At 39.9% G+C, this 18,213-nt stretch overlaps 2 protein-coding genes across 2 annotated transcripts in view; both read right to left on the reverse strand.

The window, feature by feature from the left end:
* The window catches only part of LOC118219848 (hemicentin-1-like), a 508,226-nt gene that overhangs the window by 183,300 nt on the left and 306,713 nt on the right, over nt 1–18,213 (reverse strand). The window lies entirely within an intron of this gene.
* LOC118219862 (high affinity immunoglobulin gamma Fc receptor I-like) overlaps nt 1–18,213 on the reverse strand; it is a 221,744-nt gene that overhangs the window by 121,286 nt on the left and 82,245 nt on the right. Inside the window, exons 3-6 of the mRNA XM_035403353.1 lie at nt 7,291–7,551; nt 6,582–6,866; nt 5,931–6,203; nt 3,777–3,857 (exon numbers count right to left, since the gene is read on the reverse strand). Of these exons, the coding sequence (XP_035259244.1) occupies nt 3,777–3,857; nt 5,931–6,203; nt 6,582–6,866; nt 7,291–7,551 (900 nt within the window). The remainder of the gene's footprint in view (nt 1–3,776; nt 3,858–5,930; nt 6,204–6,581; nt 6,867–7,290; nt 7,552–18,213) is intronic.

Below are 18,213 nucleotides of genomic sequence, written 5' to 3' on the forward strand. Positions count from 1 at the left end.
TCTCAGGTATTGGGGCGGAGCTCTGTGGAGCTCTGTTGGTGTCGGTGGTGATGCTGTGGTTCCAGTGTGATTTTGGGAGGGGTGGGACTCCTGACTGCTCCTCAGAGTGGTCCTCAGAGTTTCGATAAGCTATGTAACATGATCCACAAACAGGACAGCAGTGCAGTATGATAGTTAGGAAACTGGGCTTGTAACCTCCAGGTTGCAGGTTTGATTTCCTGATAGAACACCTGATAATTGTTTTGCTATGGCCTGAAGATAGTGATATGGCCGTGGTGGCGTGGTTGTTCACCAAACCCTTCTATATGCATGTGGGTTATTTCAAGTGTAAACCATGTGAGGACAGGTACTGGATATAGGTCACTTTTAAAAGTAGATGTAAACAGGTGGTCAACAAAATAGGTCATAGGCAAAAAATCATAACTAGGCATCAAGACCGTTGGTGTAAACGTGGTCTTAGATACATCTTCCACCAGGTGGAGCTGTGCTCCTCTGTGTTCTGTCTCTCTTTTTCCGCCGGGCCAGTTCAGTTCCTGTGGGACACAGTGATGCGGATTCCCCATTACCCGTATACCAAGGTTTAAATATGGGGTCAGTTAGACTGTGAAATGTGTCCCCAAATCGTCAGTCAGCCGTGACTGCAGTGTGCAAACACAGCTAGCTAAAGTGTTATTCAGTTCTGCTCTGAAGGGCTCTGCTGTTTTGCTGTGTTAGCCTTCTGATGAAGCCATAAGTCCCCAGAAGTCTCTTTCCTTTCAGGGGATCTGCTGATGGAAGACACATCAGAGAACTATGATGATGTCATCACTGCAGATAAGCATCCAGACAGTATGGCAGGTGAATGTTTTGGTTGGTATATAGTGATTCAGTATTTTATCCTCATGATTACATCTATTTGCATTCATTATTATATATTACACTTAGTTGTTTGTGTTAAACAGCCAGTAGGGATTTGGAGGAAAAAACTCCATTTGTCTTTTTAGAAGAATAAAACTTGTGCTTACTGAAATTGATTACATACAATAGTTCTTGTAGTTGAAAATTGTTTTGTGGACATGAATGAAACTTTTACATTCAATATAGAATTACAAGATCCTAGCAGTGATTTTCTGAAAATGAGCCTTTCCCTGACTGTGTCTATCTGTCTCCTGATCCGTCCCTGTAGGGGAGAGCGTTCTGGCCCCTGAAAGCCCTCCAGCTCCCAGTGGGATGGACTATGATGATGTGGGGGAGGAGCCTCTTGAAAGAGGAGGAGCAATTTGAGATTGGCAGTTCTGCCTGAGGAAGTGTCCACTCACACATTTGGGTAGCAGAGCGTACAAGCATGACCCTACAAAGTGTCATAAGGAAAATATTTTAATGTGATAAAACCACATCTTAGTACAGTGGTTCTCAACCTCGGTCCTGGGGGCCTGTGTATGCTGGTTTTCATTCCAACCACAATTGCAATCCCAGAATTGTAACAAGCTATTATTTTACCTTAATTAGGTGCCTGTCGTGTCAGAGGGTTTATTTGCCCACTTAAGCCACCTTGTGTCAGAAATACCTATGCATGCCATAAAGAATAAAAGTCCCATATTCACACTGTGCTATATTGTAGACAATTACATAAAGAGGTTAAAAAAACTTTTTAACTAATCAAAATAAAGACTGAGGCAAATCAACAGGTTCCTAATTGGGGAAAGTGTGGACACCTGGCCACTAAATCTAATCATTTGATAGATAATGAAGAATTCAAAAACAAAGAAAATGATGAGTCAAATCTGTATTGTGCTAATTAGTTTAAGGGAAATATTATACACTTAAACACATGTGTTCAGCAACCTAATTAAGAGCCTATTAATTCCCCTCTTTAATTTGATCTGTTAAAAATGTTTCCTCTTTTTAAGTGATTGTTTGCAATCACTTAAAAAGCAACACAATAACACAATGGGATTTTATTCTTCATGCCATGCATAGCAATTTCTGACATAATGTGGCTTATTCGGGTAAATAATTCCTCTTAACATGAAAAACACATAATTAAGAAAAATGAACAGCTTGTTAAAATTCTGAGATTGCAATTGTGGTTGGAACGAAAACCAGCATACACAGTGTGCCCCCAGGACCGAGGTTGAGAACCGCTGTCCTTGTAGGTCAGCCATTCATCAATTAGTAAGTGACCTGAAATTATTGACAGTAGGTTCCTTTGCTTGTTCATAAATCAGAACATTGTAAGTGCTGGTACTTGTATAGATTGGCTATAACAGCTTGCATTTATTAACACAGTGAATCAATTATTTTGCTGACTCAGATGATGATGTAATGACAACTCAAACGAAACCGAGTCATTAAATATAAAATGGAATGTAAAATTAGAACAAAGAGCTTTAGTAAGTGTGTAAGTCTTTGCTTTAGATTTCTTTGTGTTATCATCAAAACCTTTCAGTTTTGGCTGCTGTGTTCATCGTGTGTAGGTCACAGCTGTCCATGTTGGCTCTCTCTGACGCAGTGCATCATACTGCTTTCATTTCTACCCAAACTGGTTCAATAGACCAGAACATTTTTTCCTTCTGCATTGAAAAATCTGTTGCCATTTATTTTTATTAACAAAAAACCTTTAATAACCCTTTTATACGAAATATTTTTAGATATTTGGATCTACATCTATATCTTGTAGAATTATGCAGCTTTTAATTGACAATATTTTTTAAAAATGAAATATATTTTTCCAGCATACTCATACTGTATTTCTTTGCCTTCTTAAACAATATCATGATTTTTAACTGCTTTACATCAATGAGATATTTTTAAATAAATCTTAAAGACTGAATTCCCTTTTACTTCTATTGTATATTCATTTATTTATTAATTTGTCTGAAAATATTAAGGGATATGTGTTGTAAACAGTTTAGGTTGTTTGTCGTTCACATGGTGTCTCATGGTTTAGGGCCCTCAGCTTCTCCCTCTACATTCAGCTCACCATTCCTGTTCCGTTTCCCACCTCCACCCACCATTTTGACCTTCAATGTGTCAAAACTGGAAAAGGCAATCAAATGTAACAATATGGAGTATATCAATATTTATGGAAAGGTCCAAGGAATCAAGCAGTTTGGATATTAGGAATGTTTTTGACTTGGCAAAAATAGACTTTAATAGCCCTGTCCACTGTAGTGGACACCATGCATATGGTTATTATGGTTAATACTAATACAAGCAGACACATAAAATGCATGTTGAACATGTTGCAGAGTCTCAGCTGTTTAGGCTGTATGTAAGCCTGTGGCGAGTTTTTTGCATCATATATAAAGTTCAACACTCTGACCTGAAACAAACATACAGCAATCAAAGCTGACAAACTTAGACAACGATCACATGTGCAGCTCTGGTGAATCAGAACCTCAGATTATATTACACAAATCCTGCACCTTAAAGGCACGACTGCTTTCTGTTTCCATTCCCAAAACTCACTGAGTGTCCCCATGACTGTACCCCCAATCAGGATTTCCCCTCCTGCAAGCTGAGAAACATCACATTGAAAAATAATCCTGAGCTCTCAAACGTTCTTCATTTCACATGAGCACACTGATTCAGCTTCTGTGTGAAGGTTTTAAAAGTCAACCTCCACATTCTCTTCAATGTATTTGACAGCTGCTTCATCAGACGACCCTGCACATCAACAAACATGTATAAACACAACAGAGGGAGAGAACTGGGAGTGAGAATGAACAGTGTTACAGCCTGAAATCTGAAACACAAGCTGTTTTTAGATGTGTTCCCCTGTAAAATGACATCACCTGGTTTCCTGCACCATTTCACACACAGTATAATGGAGGCCAGCAGCAGAGGAGCAGCTCCCAGACCGAATACCAGTCTACCTGTGGAGAGACACAGAGAAGAGACGACCATGATCTCTTTTATTTTATTCATAAATTTGGTGCCCATTGTGGTGCTGAGTATGTTCAATTCCCACCCCAGTTGGGAATAGTTAATTATCTCCAACAGCGACCACATACATAGGCGGCTTTGACTGCAATCTGCAGGCATCCGATCAACCAGCAGGGGTCACTAGACAGCAGTAAATGTGAATCCTGTCCCACTAAAAAACCCTCCCATTCCCTAGGCAATGCAGCTGGCAATTGTGCATGGCCTTATGGAGCTGCCGAGGCTCATCCATGCAACACTGTGTGCTGCCTTAACCAAATGAGCCATCCAATTTGCCTCGGGCACAATGAGCTCTTACCCACACAGGAGGAATCATTTCTAACTGTGCACCTATACAATCTGATCGATTTTTATTCATTTATTTAACCTTAATTTACCCAGGGTAGGTTCACTGAGCATGGATTCTCTTTTGCAGGAACGCCCTGCTTCACACTCATACGCATTCACACCTGGGAGCTGCCCAGTACAACCACAGTCCTCTATTGTTGGCCACTGAGCAGCTCCACTGGAGGGAGAGAACATTTTTTAGCCAATTAAATCAGGGGATGATTAGGTGGCAAGTTTTTGTGAGAGCCAGATCTGGGATTTTAGCCAGGACACCGGGGAACCCCCTACTCTTTGCAAATAGTGTCATGGGATCTTTAATGACCACAGTGAGTCAGGACCTCGGTTTAACGTCTCATCCGAAAGACGGCATCTCCTACAGCACAGTGTTCCCTGGTAAGCAGCAGAAAGCATGCTGTTTTGATCACATGGTACTGTATTGCACCTCATATTGATACTATCCTAAAAAAGCAGCTAATGCTGCAGCTCCTCCAAACACTACACCCTGACCAGCGAGGCGATTGGGTCTCTCCTCCTTGCACGTTTGCTTCTTCAAGCTACAAATCCCCACAGTGGTGGAACAAACTTTCCAAAGTTGTCAGAACAGCTGAACCAAGACATAATTCCCAATGCAGACTGAAGAACCACCTCTTCAGACTGCACACCCGGAGAAGATGGCAGCCCAGAAGGGCCCGCCGTTGTACCTCTGGATAGCGCCAGGACCACCTGTACCCCTCTGCCCATCATGGTCAGGACCTTCACTGCCTAGCCCATGGAAAAGCTCTAAGGATGTCCCCATGTCCTTTAATCATGATCCAGCTTCCCAAATTCCAGCCACAGCCTGGAAACCCCAGCCCCACTGCCCACTCCTCAGTGACAATGCAGAATGTCTGTGTCCTCCATGACTATGGGAGTGCCCTGGCCCTGGTGAAGCCCCACCGTGTTCCCCTGGGCACTGCTGAAATGAGCCCAAACCTGCTTATGACCTGCATTCATGGAGACAAGCATCATGTCAACTGCAGTAACCCTGCTCATCCACTATCAGCACAGGAACTGGAACATCACCGCAGGGGCGGTACATGACCTGCCAGTGTCCTTCATTTTCAGGCAGAATTGCTCAGAGTTTGAGCTGTTGTAACAGGCAGCCTGGGCTGCTGAGAGACCCAATGGCCACCCAGATGGTGACACGGCCACAGATTCTGGGGACTGAACACGGAGAAGGCAGATCCTGAGCGTACACTGTGAGACTGGGTGAACACAGACCTGCTGGGGACAATGCTGGAGAGGACACTGGAGAAGGTGAACATAACCTTGACTTCATCTTGTCTGACTTCTCTGCCCAGGTTGTGGACTGCACTACATGGAAACATGGCAATGCGGAGGTACTGCCCCGCCGGCTGTCACTCTGGACCTCATCTCTGCAGCAAAAAATCCAACTATCCTTTTCCACGGCAGGAGAATTCAGAACCACAGATAGCAGTGGCAGGACCAGGAGAAACTTCAGCACCCAGTTAGCCAGGTCTGGCCTTATTTCTCACAGGTCAATGCAATTGGGTTTCTCCTCTATAGTAAGTCACTATGGATGAAAGCATCTTAGAAGCAAATTAAATGTAATGTAATGGACTGTACATATATTAATGATGACATGCCATGTCTTTATTGAAGGCCTACCTCAGACTCACCTACAGTCAGAGTGATAGAGTCGCTGGGTTGTGATGTCACATTTCTCCCCTCCAGCCTCCCCTCACACCAGTACGGGCCCCGGTCAGACCCAGCAGCTCCAGTGATGGTCACCGCGTACTCCTTTGTGAAGAATATAGCGGTCTGGGGCTGGTTTTTATACCAGAAATATGTCCAGTTGCCATATGGGTCCACCCAACACATCAGGGTGACTGTATCTCCAGGGTAGAGTGGGCGCCATTTTGGCTGTACAGTCAGAGTGGCCTTCGGTGGTGCTGTGGGTCACAGTTCCATTTTAATGTTAGTGTATTTATGATTATGGAGAAAACAAACCGTCCTAACCGACAAAGAACCAGAACAGTTGTTATTCTATTTTGAATGGTATTTAGAAAAGATACTCAAGAATCAACAGTGAAAAAGCACTGATGCTGGCAGATAATAAACAGGGTCCCAGAATTAACAGAAATAATGCAGTTTTTGCAGTAATACTCAGTTCCGTATGGGTCCTTGCAAGTTTTACACACTGAAGAATACCAGTCAGCAGTCACCTGGTATATGAACGTGGACTGTGTAATTGTATTCTATACCATTCAGCACTCATCTGTTACCTGTATGTAGATGGGGCAACTTACTCAATACCAGTCAGCACTCACCTATTACCTGTATGTAGGCAGGACAGCTATACTCTGTGTACCAGACTGGGTCTCCCCTCCCAGCTCTGCAGCTGTACTCCCCTGTGTGTGTAAGAGCAGCAGCACTGAGGGTGTACAAGCCTTTAGCTGTTCTGGCAATATGGGCAATGTCATGTGGTCCAGTTCCTTTGTACCAGTAATATTTCCAGCCAGCAGAGGTCCCTGTAACCTCACAAGAGAGACTTACAGATTCTCCTGCATATAACTGCCTGTGCGGAGGGGCAGTCAAGACAGGCTGGGGTTTGTCTGAAACAGAGAGAACGGACTCGAGTCTCTCCCCTGTCCTCATAATAATGGCCTCATCAAACACACAGTGCAAACTGACTTTAACCTGGGATTCAGTGGAACACATTTCACTTATTTTATAGTGTACTGTAGCCATGACTACAATGTGACAATCATACTCTGACTGTGGTTATGACAAAGAGCTAGGAAACAATGTGCTCTGGAGCAGATTAAATAAATGTGTTGTAATTTCTACACGGTGAAACCAAAATACATAAAAATATGGCCTTAAATAAAATCTGAGGATGTGCACTTTAACCACATGTGAATTGTGTGATTACAAATCTGAAATTGTGGAGTACAGAGCCAAATCAAGAAAAAATATGTGTTTGTAAAACATTAGGGTTCTCACAATATGTTCATCTGATGTTTAGTTTTGACTCACTTGACACAGTCAATCTGACATCATCACTGTGGGAGGAGGAATCAGCACACCTGTATGCACCACCGTGAGCTACAGTAACAGATGAGATGGTGTAGGTGTTTTCATGGGATGTGTGCTTCAGTGTCCAACTGTTTAATTCAAATTTACTCCATGTGAATCCAGTTCGAATATCAGGCCATCCCAAACAACTGAGAGTGACGGTCTCTCCAGTGAAGAACAGGGGCCAGTTAGGCTGCAGAGTCAGTACAGGCTTTGGGCTCCCTGTACAAACAGCATTCACTGTGTTAGTACATGGGTTTAAATACTCACGGCATGTTTATAGTGTTCTGATTAAGGCAGTGGCTTCATTAGTTTAGAACAGTAAAGATCTGCTTCTGTTTGTGACCTCTGTATCGCCCCCTACTGTAGGACATGCCTTGAGTCTCACAGAATAATATTACAGTCCACAAACGCAGTCAAACTCAATACATGATAATGCTGTTCTACAGTCTGATTGTGAATACTGACATTCTGTTATCAATTATACATTTCAATGAACTATCATTGCTGTTTCAATATGGTTTGTCTTTGATAAATTATCAAGTGACCTGAGGTGGGGTTTATTTGAAAATCTATGAGTACTCACCAAATCTGGCTATTAGACTCAGCACTGTAACACAGAACAGTTACAAATCATTGACAGTATTAATATCATGGGCAATGAAATGCATCAAGTCTAAGAGAAAACAAAGTTACTTAATATGATCCATAATGATCAGTTTGAACAGGCGTGTGTGTGTGGGGGGGGGGTTCCCTTTGATTTGATTTTTAAAAAAGATTATTATTATTATTATTATTATTATTATTATTATTATTATTATTATTATTATTATTATTATTATTATCACCATCACAAATTTTAATTCATTCATTTTGGTAAAATATATTTCTGTACAATGACCAGGTGTCATAAAACTGTTTTCTAGGTTGTTGTGGCCTTTTTTATATTCCACATATACCACTTCCTGTAGAACTTCCTTTCCCCTTCAGCTCAGAAAAAGGATAAAATTATTTTATTAGTGCTCTTCATTGCTCTCACACTGAATATAATCTTTTACTGAATTACTCAAATGAGTTTCATGAGGAAATCAAGATATATTGTTCAGTGCTGTTCTCTTCAACTTACCTGTATAACTGTTGAAAAAAAATAATTAGTTTCTATAAGGGACAAGCTCTCACTCACTCACTTTGAATGCTTACTAAGTTCAGTTACTATGCGTATATTTGTTCTATAACAACTTTGTTGTTCCTCAGTAATTAATTACAAAAGATGCATACTTTAGAATCATGCGATCTTCAGTTTCTACCTGCAGGTTATGCTACACACACACATGCTACACACACACACACACACACACACATATATATATATATATATATATATATATATATATATAGTTGCAATCAAAATTATTCAACCCCTGTGGAAACTGTAAATATTTTTAAATGTATGCTTTTTGGGAGACTTGAAACTAAAAAAAACAACATGTATGTCACATGTGTTCTGTTAAAATTCAAAATAAAAATTTATTTTTTAAGATTTCCAAGTAGCATATAAATTTTGTATTTATATTTGCTGGTCTGTAGGTTAACTACATTTTATGGAAACACACTTAAGCCCTTAGGAAATCCATAACGATACTGTTTGCTTCACCTGTGATAAACATATAAATCCCACCGATGCACTTCTTCACATCGATTTGAAGCTGACTAGCAAACATGCCTAAGACAAAGGAGCGCTCTCAAAAGTTAACAGAAGACATTATTTAATTGCATAAAAAAGTCAATGGATACAAAAAGATCTCCAAGATATTGAAAGTTCAAAGAGACACAATTGGCAGCATCATAAGGAAGTTTAAAAGTCATGGAATAGCAGTAAACCTACCTGGACGTGGAAGGAAGAGTAAAGTTACATCAACTGGTATCAGGCACATCTTTTTGAAATATTCAACTTTTTTGTGGTCACTCCATAGCGGCTCATTGAGGGAAGTTTAGTGCGACGCTTTAGTAGGAAGCATGCGCAGGATGCACTTCCAGCGGCACGAGATTTTTAAGCACAGCTTTATTGCCTACCGTTACTTCAGCTAACCGTAACCTTTCGCTTACTTTAGTCAACCTAGTTAGCGCGTACGGATGTTATCCTGTACGCATGAGTAGGAGCTACGGACACACAGCTACAACGCGCGTACGGATGCTATCCTGCACGCATGAGTAGGAGCTAATGACACACAGCTACAGCCACCGATACAGATGTATGGACACACGGAGGACAACAAATTACGTTACAGAGGTGAGGACATGCCATAGCTAGCTAGCTATAGTCAGCCAAGTATTACTCATGACACTTTTAGGATATGACTAATCCCTGGAACATAATCGCTACTTGCTGATCCCCGGCTGTATATGTAACGCTACGGTGCGCCGTGGGTCTGGACGGTTTCGTGCTTCTTCTGAGCTATGCGCCCCCATTGAAATGCATTGAGGCTTGAGGACAGTGCCAGTTGGAATTTGAAGCAAGCCCACACAATTCCTTCAGGAACTGTAACCTTTCTAGTTTGGTCATTGATTTTTTGGAGAGAATTTCAGTTTTTTCCTTATAAAAAATAGTAAACCAGGGTTTCCGCCAGTGTATTGCAACCCCGGCGGCCCGCCGGGCCTAAGAATCGGGGATTTTTTTAAATGTATTTTTAAGATGTTTTTTAAACTACAGTTACAGTGGGGCGGCTTGGTTGGAAGCTCACCAGCGACATCTGTTGGTTAAAACGTGAACGCACTATAGGAAAACAGCAGGTCTGTTCTTTACCCTTATTGTACATAGAGTGACGTTTAACACTTGATGCTTCGAACTATCACAAGCTAACGGTACCTAGCAAGGCACCATTTCTTTAGTAGGCTAACTAACCTCGTTACAAACGGTGTTATCACTTCATCTCGTTGGTAAGCACATTCTTTTTATATTAACTTAAGCAGTAGGTAACGTTAAACTAGTAGCATGAATGTAACGTTCGATACATTGTAACATTACATGATTTATTAATCGCCATCTAAATAACGACTTCACTTGTTTATTAATAACGTTAGCTTGGTGACATTGATGTGCACGACAACGTGGTCATTTAGCTAACTTAGCTAGCTAGCCAAACAGTCAGTAACACAGATCCATAGACATTTTGTTGTTGAAATGTACCCAGTATTCCAAGGCTGTAGCCTACATTGTTGTAAGATTCAGTAGCCAATAAGTAGGCAGTGTTGCGCTCCCGCTCTTACAGCTCGTTTCCAGCCCAAACCACTGCAAAGAGAGCAAACTTTTTGTCAGTGACATTTCCTTCTGACATCTACGACGGCAATCGCAAACACGACATTTATTTTGCCTTTTTGTATAGCTATTTCCATGGATAAAATCGCATTTATTATTATTAATTATTCGATAAATTCGGAGCCATAGATTCCAATGAATAGGACAACTTGGAACCGGTTCGTGATTCCCATCCTTACATGTACCCAGCATTCCAAGGCTGTAAGAATCAGTAGCCAATCAGGACTTCAATACAAGTTTTTTGTAGAGTGCAAAAACTTTGATATTATTTATTTTATTTTAATTTAATTACTTTTGTTGTTGTTGAAAACACAGCATTCCAAGTCTGTACATTGTTGTCAGATTCTTTGTAAGACTATGCTATGCTGTAAATAGTTGTTGATTTTTTAAAATGTGTGTTGAATGAATGACTTATTTATAACAACATTCACATTATGTAGTTATATTTTCAAATCTCCAGTCAGCTTTTAGCACTGACTTAATGTAGGGCCCTATGGAATCTGTGTTATGGCTTTTTAAATTCTCAATTCCGTGATTCCGTCTGTGATTCTGTTATCACAGAAACCATAGGGCCCTACCTTAATGCTGCCATCAGTCTGTTGCTGGCCCGCGCCGGGCCCCCATCAAAAAAGACATTTGGCCACCGGCCCGCGCCGGGCCGCCGGCCCCCGTCAAAACATACTTGCCACCGGGCCTAACAACTTTTCTGGGGGAAACCCTGGTAAACTCAGCTGTATGTTTTCAAAATCACTTGAACGTGTTCTAATAAACATGCATTTCTGTTTACAAAGGCCTTAGTTGATACATTGTCATGAAATTTTATTCTCATCACAAAGACATCTTATGGGTTAGAGGGGTTGAATAATTTTGATTGCAACTGCATATAATGAGTTCAACTGTTGAAACACGTCTGCAGCTGAGGCCATTAACAGTTTTTGTTCCTATAACACTGTGCCATTAATTTTAGCTCAATTAATGCTCATTCGTATAGCGATTTTAACAGACACTGTTGCAAAGCTGATTTACAGATAAACAGAAAATAGGAAAAATTAAACCCTCTTCGAAATCAGCGACTATTGAGACAGACTACTGGTCTGTTGCTTATTCTAATACCGACCAAATCAAAGATGTAGGCCCACGTACCATATAAGCCCACTTGCAACTTCTGAGTCAAATAAAAAAAAACTACATCATCATTTTTTGCTGTGTGATGTTTTTTTGAATGAAGCTGCTTGTTACGTAAATGTCACTTTTTATTGTAAGTCAATCACATTTGTCGATATTGAGTTATCGAAGCATATGTGTGACATGTGCCTGCTGATCCCAGAAGAAGTTGCAAAAAAACTTAGGTGATTTTGGTACCCTCAGAAAATAACATTTTTTGTATATTTCTACTCCTGTTTTTGGAAAGTACTCACTTGTTATCAAAATTTAAGTGATTAGTGTTTTGAATGAGACATATGTTAGAATATTACCTGAATTAGAAATATTGTGTCTTTTGAAATCAAAATATGAGTTTTAGCACGCTAGCAAACAGACCACATGCTGCATCAATACAGTAGCTACATAGTATGGTTCATTGCAATGACATAAAGCATGATAAGCATGTATAGTTTATATTTTTGTATGCAGTTTATATTATTATACTGTTAAATAGACAATAAATGTGTATGTTTATCTTTATTTATTTTTTAATTAACATTTTTACCTGGTGGGCTTAAAGGGGACTCTAGCAAAAAAATCACACTGTCTGAGGTGGATGTAAATGAGTATAGCTAATTACTTCTCTACATGATCAATTTATACTTTTCATATTATGTTAGTGTGCCATATATAGATTTATTTCATATAGTTGTTTTTTAATGTCATGTGAGTAGAATCAAATATTCTGTCTTTTAACCATAAATTCACTGTTGTTCTCTTTAAGCCCACCTGTTCCCATTAAGCCCACTTTACTGTGTTTCAATGGGGATTTTCTCCCTTTTGACCTTTGAAACATTTTCCTCCCTAATTTTGATCTCACCTGATGAATCAGCTCCATAATTCAGATAATTAATACCCATATTTAAATATCAGTGATATTGCATAGGTCAATTCATTCTGGATAGGCCTGTGTTCTATCTTAACATTAGCAATAATTTTTTTAATCTTTACTTTTCAGATGAGTTTTAGTTTAAGATGACTAAAACACGAAAGAACTACAGTTCATGCCCACGCATGATAGAAGCGCAAGTTCATCCTCTGCAAAGCAGGGCTGTAGGGACCTGGACCATTCTATTTGCGCAATCATGAGGTCAATGAAAATCTACAAAAATAAGATGAAAGCCATGAACGACTTGCTAGCGTAAGACAAAGACAACCACAACGTGGGCTAAAGATTGAAGCAAACAAATAAAATAAAGCTTAGACCACCCTATAACCTATTATGTTACACTACTAAGATGGAGCATGGAGCAAATGATAGCCTTACTAAAACGATACAATCACCTCAAAGAGCATAGGCCTACGTTTAGTCTAGGAGAAAGTAGAAATTGAAGAAATGTTGACATCTTTCTTGTTTATTTTGTTTAAGTTATAGGCTAATGATACATGAGCTTCAATATGTTATGACTGATGTCTCCTCATAATGAACTGTATGTTTTAATGTTACTCCACAATGAACTTAATGGTTTTAAAATGTGTTTTTACAATGTTTTCAAACTACTATCCTAAATGTGATTAACATTTGAGAAGTTATTGTTTAATTGTAAATCCTGAAATTGACTCATTTACTATCCTTAGAACATTAGTATTGAACTTGAAATTGTTTTTCATTCAGTCAGTCGGTCTTCAGAAATCTTCATAAAAACACCTGCACTTTCAACCAGCTGACTGGACCAGAAATTTTGGCCAATTTCAAATGCCAACAGCGCACCATAGGATAGAGATACAGACAAAATGACAACACATATTGAAAGATGAAGTACTGAAGAGTAATTTCCACTATAGTTTTGATTTTGTTCGTAAATAGTTTTTTGGCTACATTCCAAAGAAGACATGTTGTAAGTTTAGCTTTTTCTGTGTTGACAACACAGCAAAAAGGCTGGTCATGCCTATTTCAAATGCCATTTACAGGCCATAGGATAGGAGTGGAGACAAAATGAAAATAGCTATTGAGAGCTAAGAGATTACAGATTTGAATAGAACAAGTTTGTATTGTTAAGATGTTTTAAATATATATGTATTTATCAACAAATCATGAAGTGGGCTTATTTGGAACACCCATGGGCTTAAAGGGTACGTTAGGTACCCATTAAGCCCATGCCAGACTTTTGACATATTTTGACTAATTAAACAATAAAAACATTAGAAATTGGTATAAATGAATTATTGACACTTCAAATGAGAGATTAGACTTTCATTATAACTAAAATGTTCTCACTTAAATTGGGGCAGTATACATGAAAAATGTCTGAAAAGCGGATTTGGTGGGCTTAATAGGGACGTTTACCCTACCAAATTTGACTGTAACATGCTCCAAACCTAAGTCTAACACATTGCATATAAATCTAATACAAAACTGTTTCTTTTCTTCTCTCACTAAAATTTGTAGGTATCATTCAAGGTATTTCATCTACTGAAGGTTGAGCTCATCCATTTCTTTTTTCCCATAATGCAGGTCATTCCAATACAGCCAGAAGCTAGAGTATTCTAGCGCTAAGAATGTCACATCCGACTACGGTGCCTTCGCATAACATAACAAATGCATTATTGTAGAAAAACTCAAACATTCCCATATGCTAAACAACTTTTCATTGCAAAACTGATTTGGCAGTACTCACAGATCAATGCAAATCCACAGTTTGCCTGCATGATTCAACATGAGGTTTAGCGCTTCAACTTCAGTGGACAAAAGGGTGATAGAAAAAAAAAACATTGGCTGTTTTTTTAAGCTGACTTGATGTAGGCTATTCTTTCCTGCTTGTGAGGTCAGCAAACCCTCCACCCTCCTAATACATCACTGTTTTAGCTTCTCATCTGCTGTGACTGACAATCTTCTGAATTTAAATGAATCTCTTGTGGAGTTCTCTGCGATCCATGTTAGAGTAATCAGATTTAAACAGCTGGGCTAAATCAGGAGTGTCGGGCCTTCAGGGTCACGCATATTAATGCAAAGACACCAGCTCTCTCTAAAAACTAATTCATTGCCTCTACTCAAAGAAATGTGGGTAACAATTTGCAGGTTTTTCAGACATTTCTACTTTGGTATTCTGTAAATGCAATGAGGCTATCTTTGTCAGGTTAACATAGCTAGTTAAAATACAACCAATGTGGGTTTCCTCCATATTTCAAAGCCTAATTGCATCGAGTCTACTTAAATGTATGTTCTTCTTCACTGAGATATTAAGTTAACAAAACATTAGGATTAAGTTGATTCAATTAGTTCTTTTTTATTTTCTGCTCAGATCTTTTGCAAATTGATGCATGATTTAGATGATTTCACCTTTTTCATTTTCTAATTGGCCAACTTTTGTAGATCCATGACACACTATAACAAATTGTGAGTTTGTTACCACGTACATCTAAACTAACAAACCTGACAGGAAGTAAGCAGGAACTGAACTTGTGTCGCCTGGGTGACAGGTGGCTGGGCTAACCGTTGCTCTAAAGATGAGTTTGCCATTAGCAAAGAGGCTAGCCAGTGTACTGAGAGCATCATTGCACTACTCCCCCCGAAGCAAGGCAAGAAGGCTTTGATGACTTCACCTTTAGTTCAGTGGTTAGCGCAGCAGCCTCTCACCCAGATAAACCGCAGCTCAATTCCTGTCTACTTCCTGCTGAATTCATTAGCTAGACAGAGGTTGTACCAACTTCAAGATATGCTGTAATGTATCACAGTACTACAAATTTTACTGATTAAAAACAGAACAGCTAAATCCTCTAAATGACTGGTTTTTCTCTTGATTTCTAAGAAAAGGGTAATTTGTATAAACATACTGACTGAATAATTTGAAAAACATTTGAGTAGAAAAGAAAAAGACTACTTGTTGAATTTGCTTGATTCTTATGATCACTTAGCTTAATATATCAATGCATGTAAATATAAATATTTAAGTATAATTCACCATAATTAAGCTAAATATGGAGAAAAACCACATTGGTTGTAATAAAGCTAATGGTGTTACTCAAGGCAATGATGGGCTGATAGTGTTTCCATTAAAAAAAATCAATTCTAATGATTGCTTTAATTTTTTGAGTAGAGCCACTGAAATATCTAAAGAGTGCACTGTTTGTATCTGAACTTTATTTCCCTCTCTTTGCCTATCCCACTTTCCTTACCTTTACACTTTTACTTCAATGGTCAAAAAGGTGATTAAAAAGCCTGACAGTATACACTATTCAGCATGGCTAGTACATTATTTTCCTATCAGCTTGTGTGGTATGTAAGTTGTGAATAAATTTTCTAAAAATCTGGGTGGGGTTCCACTCGGTCAGCTTTAGATTAGAGTCACATGCCAATCGTGACACCCCGGGGAGGGAGATGCGGCAGTGCCGGGGAACATCGTTGTCTGTCGCATGGAGAGAAGGAGAGAGCGCACCCACACAAACACGAAATTAAATAAACTGACACCTTCACCCCTCCCTCTCACGGGTTACGGGAAAAAACAATAAAGTAAAACGACAAGCTAAAATAACAAAGACAAAAGAAAGTAAAACAAAGCAGCAACTTATCAGTTCACCACCTTCCTGGCCAGGTCCAGCTCCTCCAACATCCCGGCTGAGGATTCCTTTCTTTTTAGTACTCAAAATAAAACGAAACGAAAATCATGACTGTGCTCTCAGTGTTAGCTCCCGGTCACGGGCACGAACTGTGGAGAGCAGCACACCTTTAAGCCCCTGTGCTGGTTAGCTAACACAACCCAGGTGCGTGTGCTCTCTCCACGAGCCGGCGCAGCCGAGACCAGTCCGCCTCTCCGGCGGCCCAACTGCTACAGTTAGCTTTGGTTCTTTTTCTCCTGTTTTTGTTTGGATCAGGAAGTCAGCATAGTGTTGTTCGTTTTTATTTTCTGATTAGTGCAATTTGTTATTGGCTTTATTTTCAGCTCAAAAGTTATTTGTATTTTGTGTTGGCTTGGCTTCCCCACCCATTAAAATAAATCAGTGAGCTGGCAAGAAAAAGAAAGGTTTTCACTCTTGGTTTGGCCTGGCAGGTTAGGACGGTTGGGAGGGAAAGGGCCCGTCCACTTTATTTTATGTTATGCATCGTCTCCACCCCTAGATGGGTGTGGAACACCTCAGTTTTTATCCAATGGCCTGCTGACTTTCCATATTTCAATCCAATAAAGCAGCACTGGGATGAGGCGAGGCAGCATGAAAGTGTGATTTACAGGAACTGTGTGATGCTATCGAGTCAGCATGGGCCAAAAATCCTTATGGAATGTTTCCAGCACCTCGTGGAAATCATGCTCCAAAGAATTCAGGCTGCTTGGAGGCTAAAGATAGTCCTAGATCAGTGTACCTATAAAAAGTGGCCAATGTGCATATACCTGCTGAAGATCACCCACACACATTTCCTGTGGACTGAGGGGAAAAAGCTTGCAACTGCACAGGCCGGAAAACCACAGCTGCTCACGGTGACAGACAGAATAAGTTATCTAAAGTTGTACATGAGACATATACATGTAACACTAAGCAACTTGGATGAGCTGATTGTTTCTGGGGACATTGTTTTATAGTCTGGGAGCCGAGCGGTCCATACCCAGAGCCAATCACAATTCACCCTTAGAGATTGACTTATGGGAGATGGTCCATACTGAAGGGTATGCTTTGATGTTTAACTGTGCAGGTCCTGCTGGTGGTGTTAGGGGGAAGTTATTGTAAATAAAAAATAAAATATCTTTTTATAAACGGCTGAAAAAAAGATGGCAGCGCGGTGGTGCCATGAGTTGCCTCACATCAAGAAGATTGTGGGTTCAAACTTTGACTTGGGGCTTTCTGTGCGGAGTTTGCATGTTCGCCCCGTGTCCGTGCGGGTTTCCTCCAGGTACTCCGGTTTCCTCCCACTGTCCAAAGACATGCAGGTAGGCCAATTGAAGACTCATTGGAGAGTGTGTGAGTGAATGGTGTGTGTGCCCTGCAGTAGATTGGCGGCCTGTCCAGGGTATATTCCTGCCTCTCGCCCAATGCAATCTGGGATAGGCTCCAGCAACCCCCGTGACCCTGCCCAAGATAAGCGGGTATAGATAATGGATGGATGGATGAAAATGAAACCAGGAAGAGCAATTTAAATTACTTTTTTTTAAATGAGGAAATAAGTATTTAAATTTTTATTTATGCCCACTGCATAACTTACATTCTATCAATAGCCTCATGAAATTGATATGATGGAAATAAATGGCTATAGATGTATGAATATGTTGAACTTAATTCACCTTCTGAGAGTGAAAATAAAAGTAGGAACTGCACTGCATAGCAACTGCTATGTTTCGTTCTCTTCTTTGAACTGATCTAAGGTGCAAAACCTATCAGAGTGATGTTAGGACAGCTTCTAGTTCCTGTTTTAGTAAAGGGCCTATGTGACAGTGTAT

Source organism: Anguilla anguilla, chromosome 2, assembly GCF_013347855.1.
Source record: "Anguilla anguilla isolate fAngAng1 chromosome 2, fAngAng1.pri, whole genome shotgun sequence".
In the NCBI taxonomy this organism is placed as follows: domain Eukaryota; kingdom Metazoa; phylum Chordata; class Actinopteri; order Anguilliformes; family Anguillidae; genus Anguilla; species Anguilla anguilla.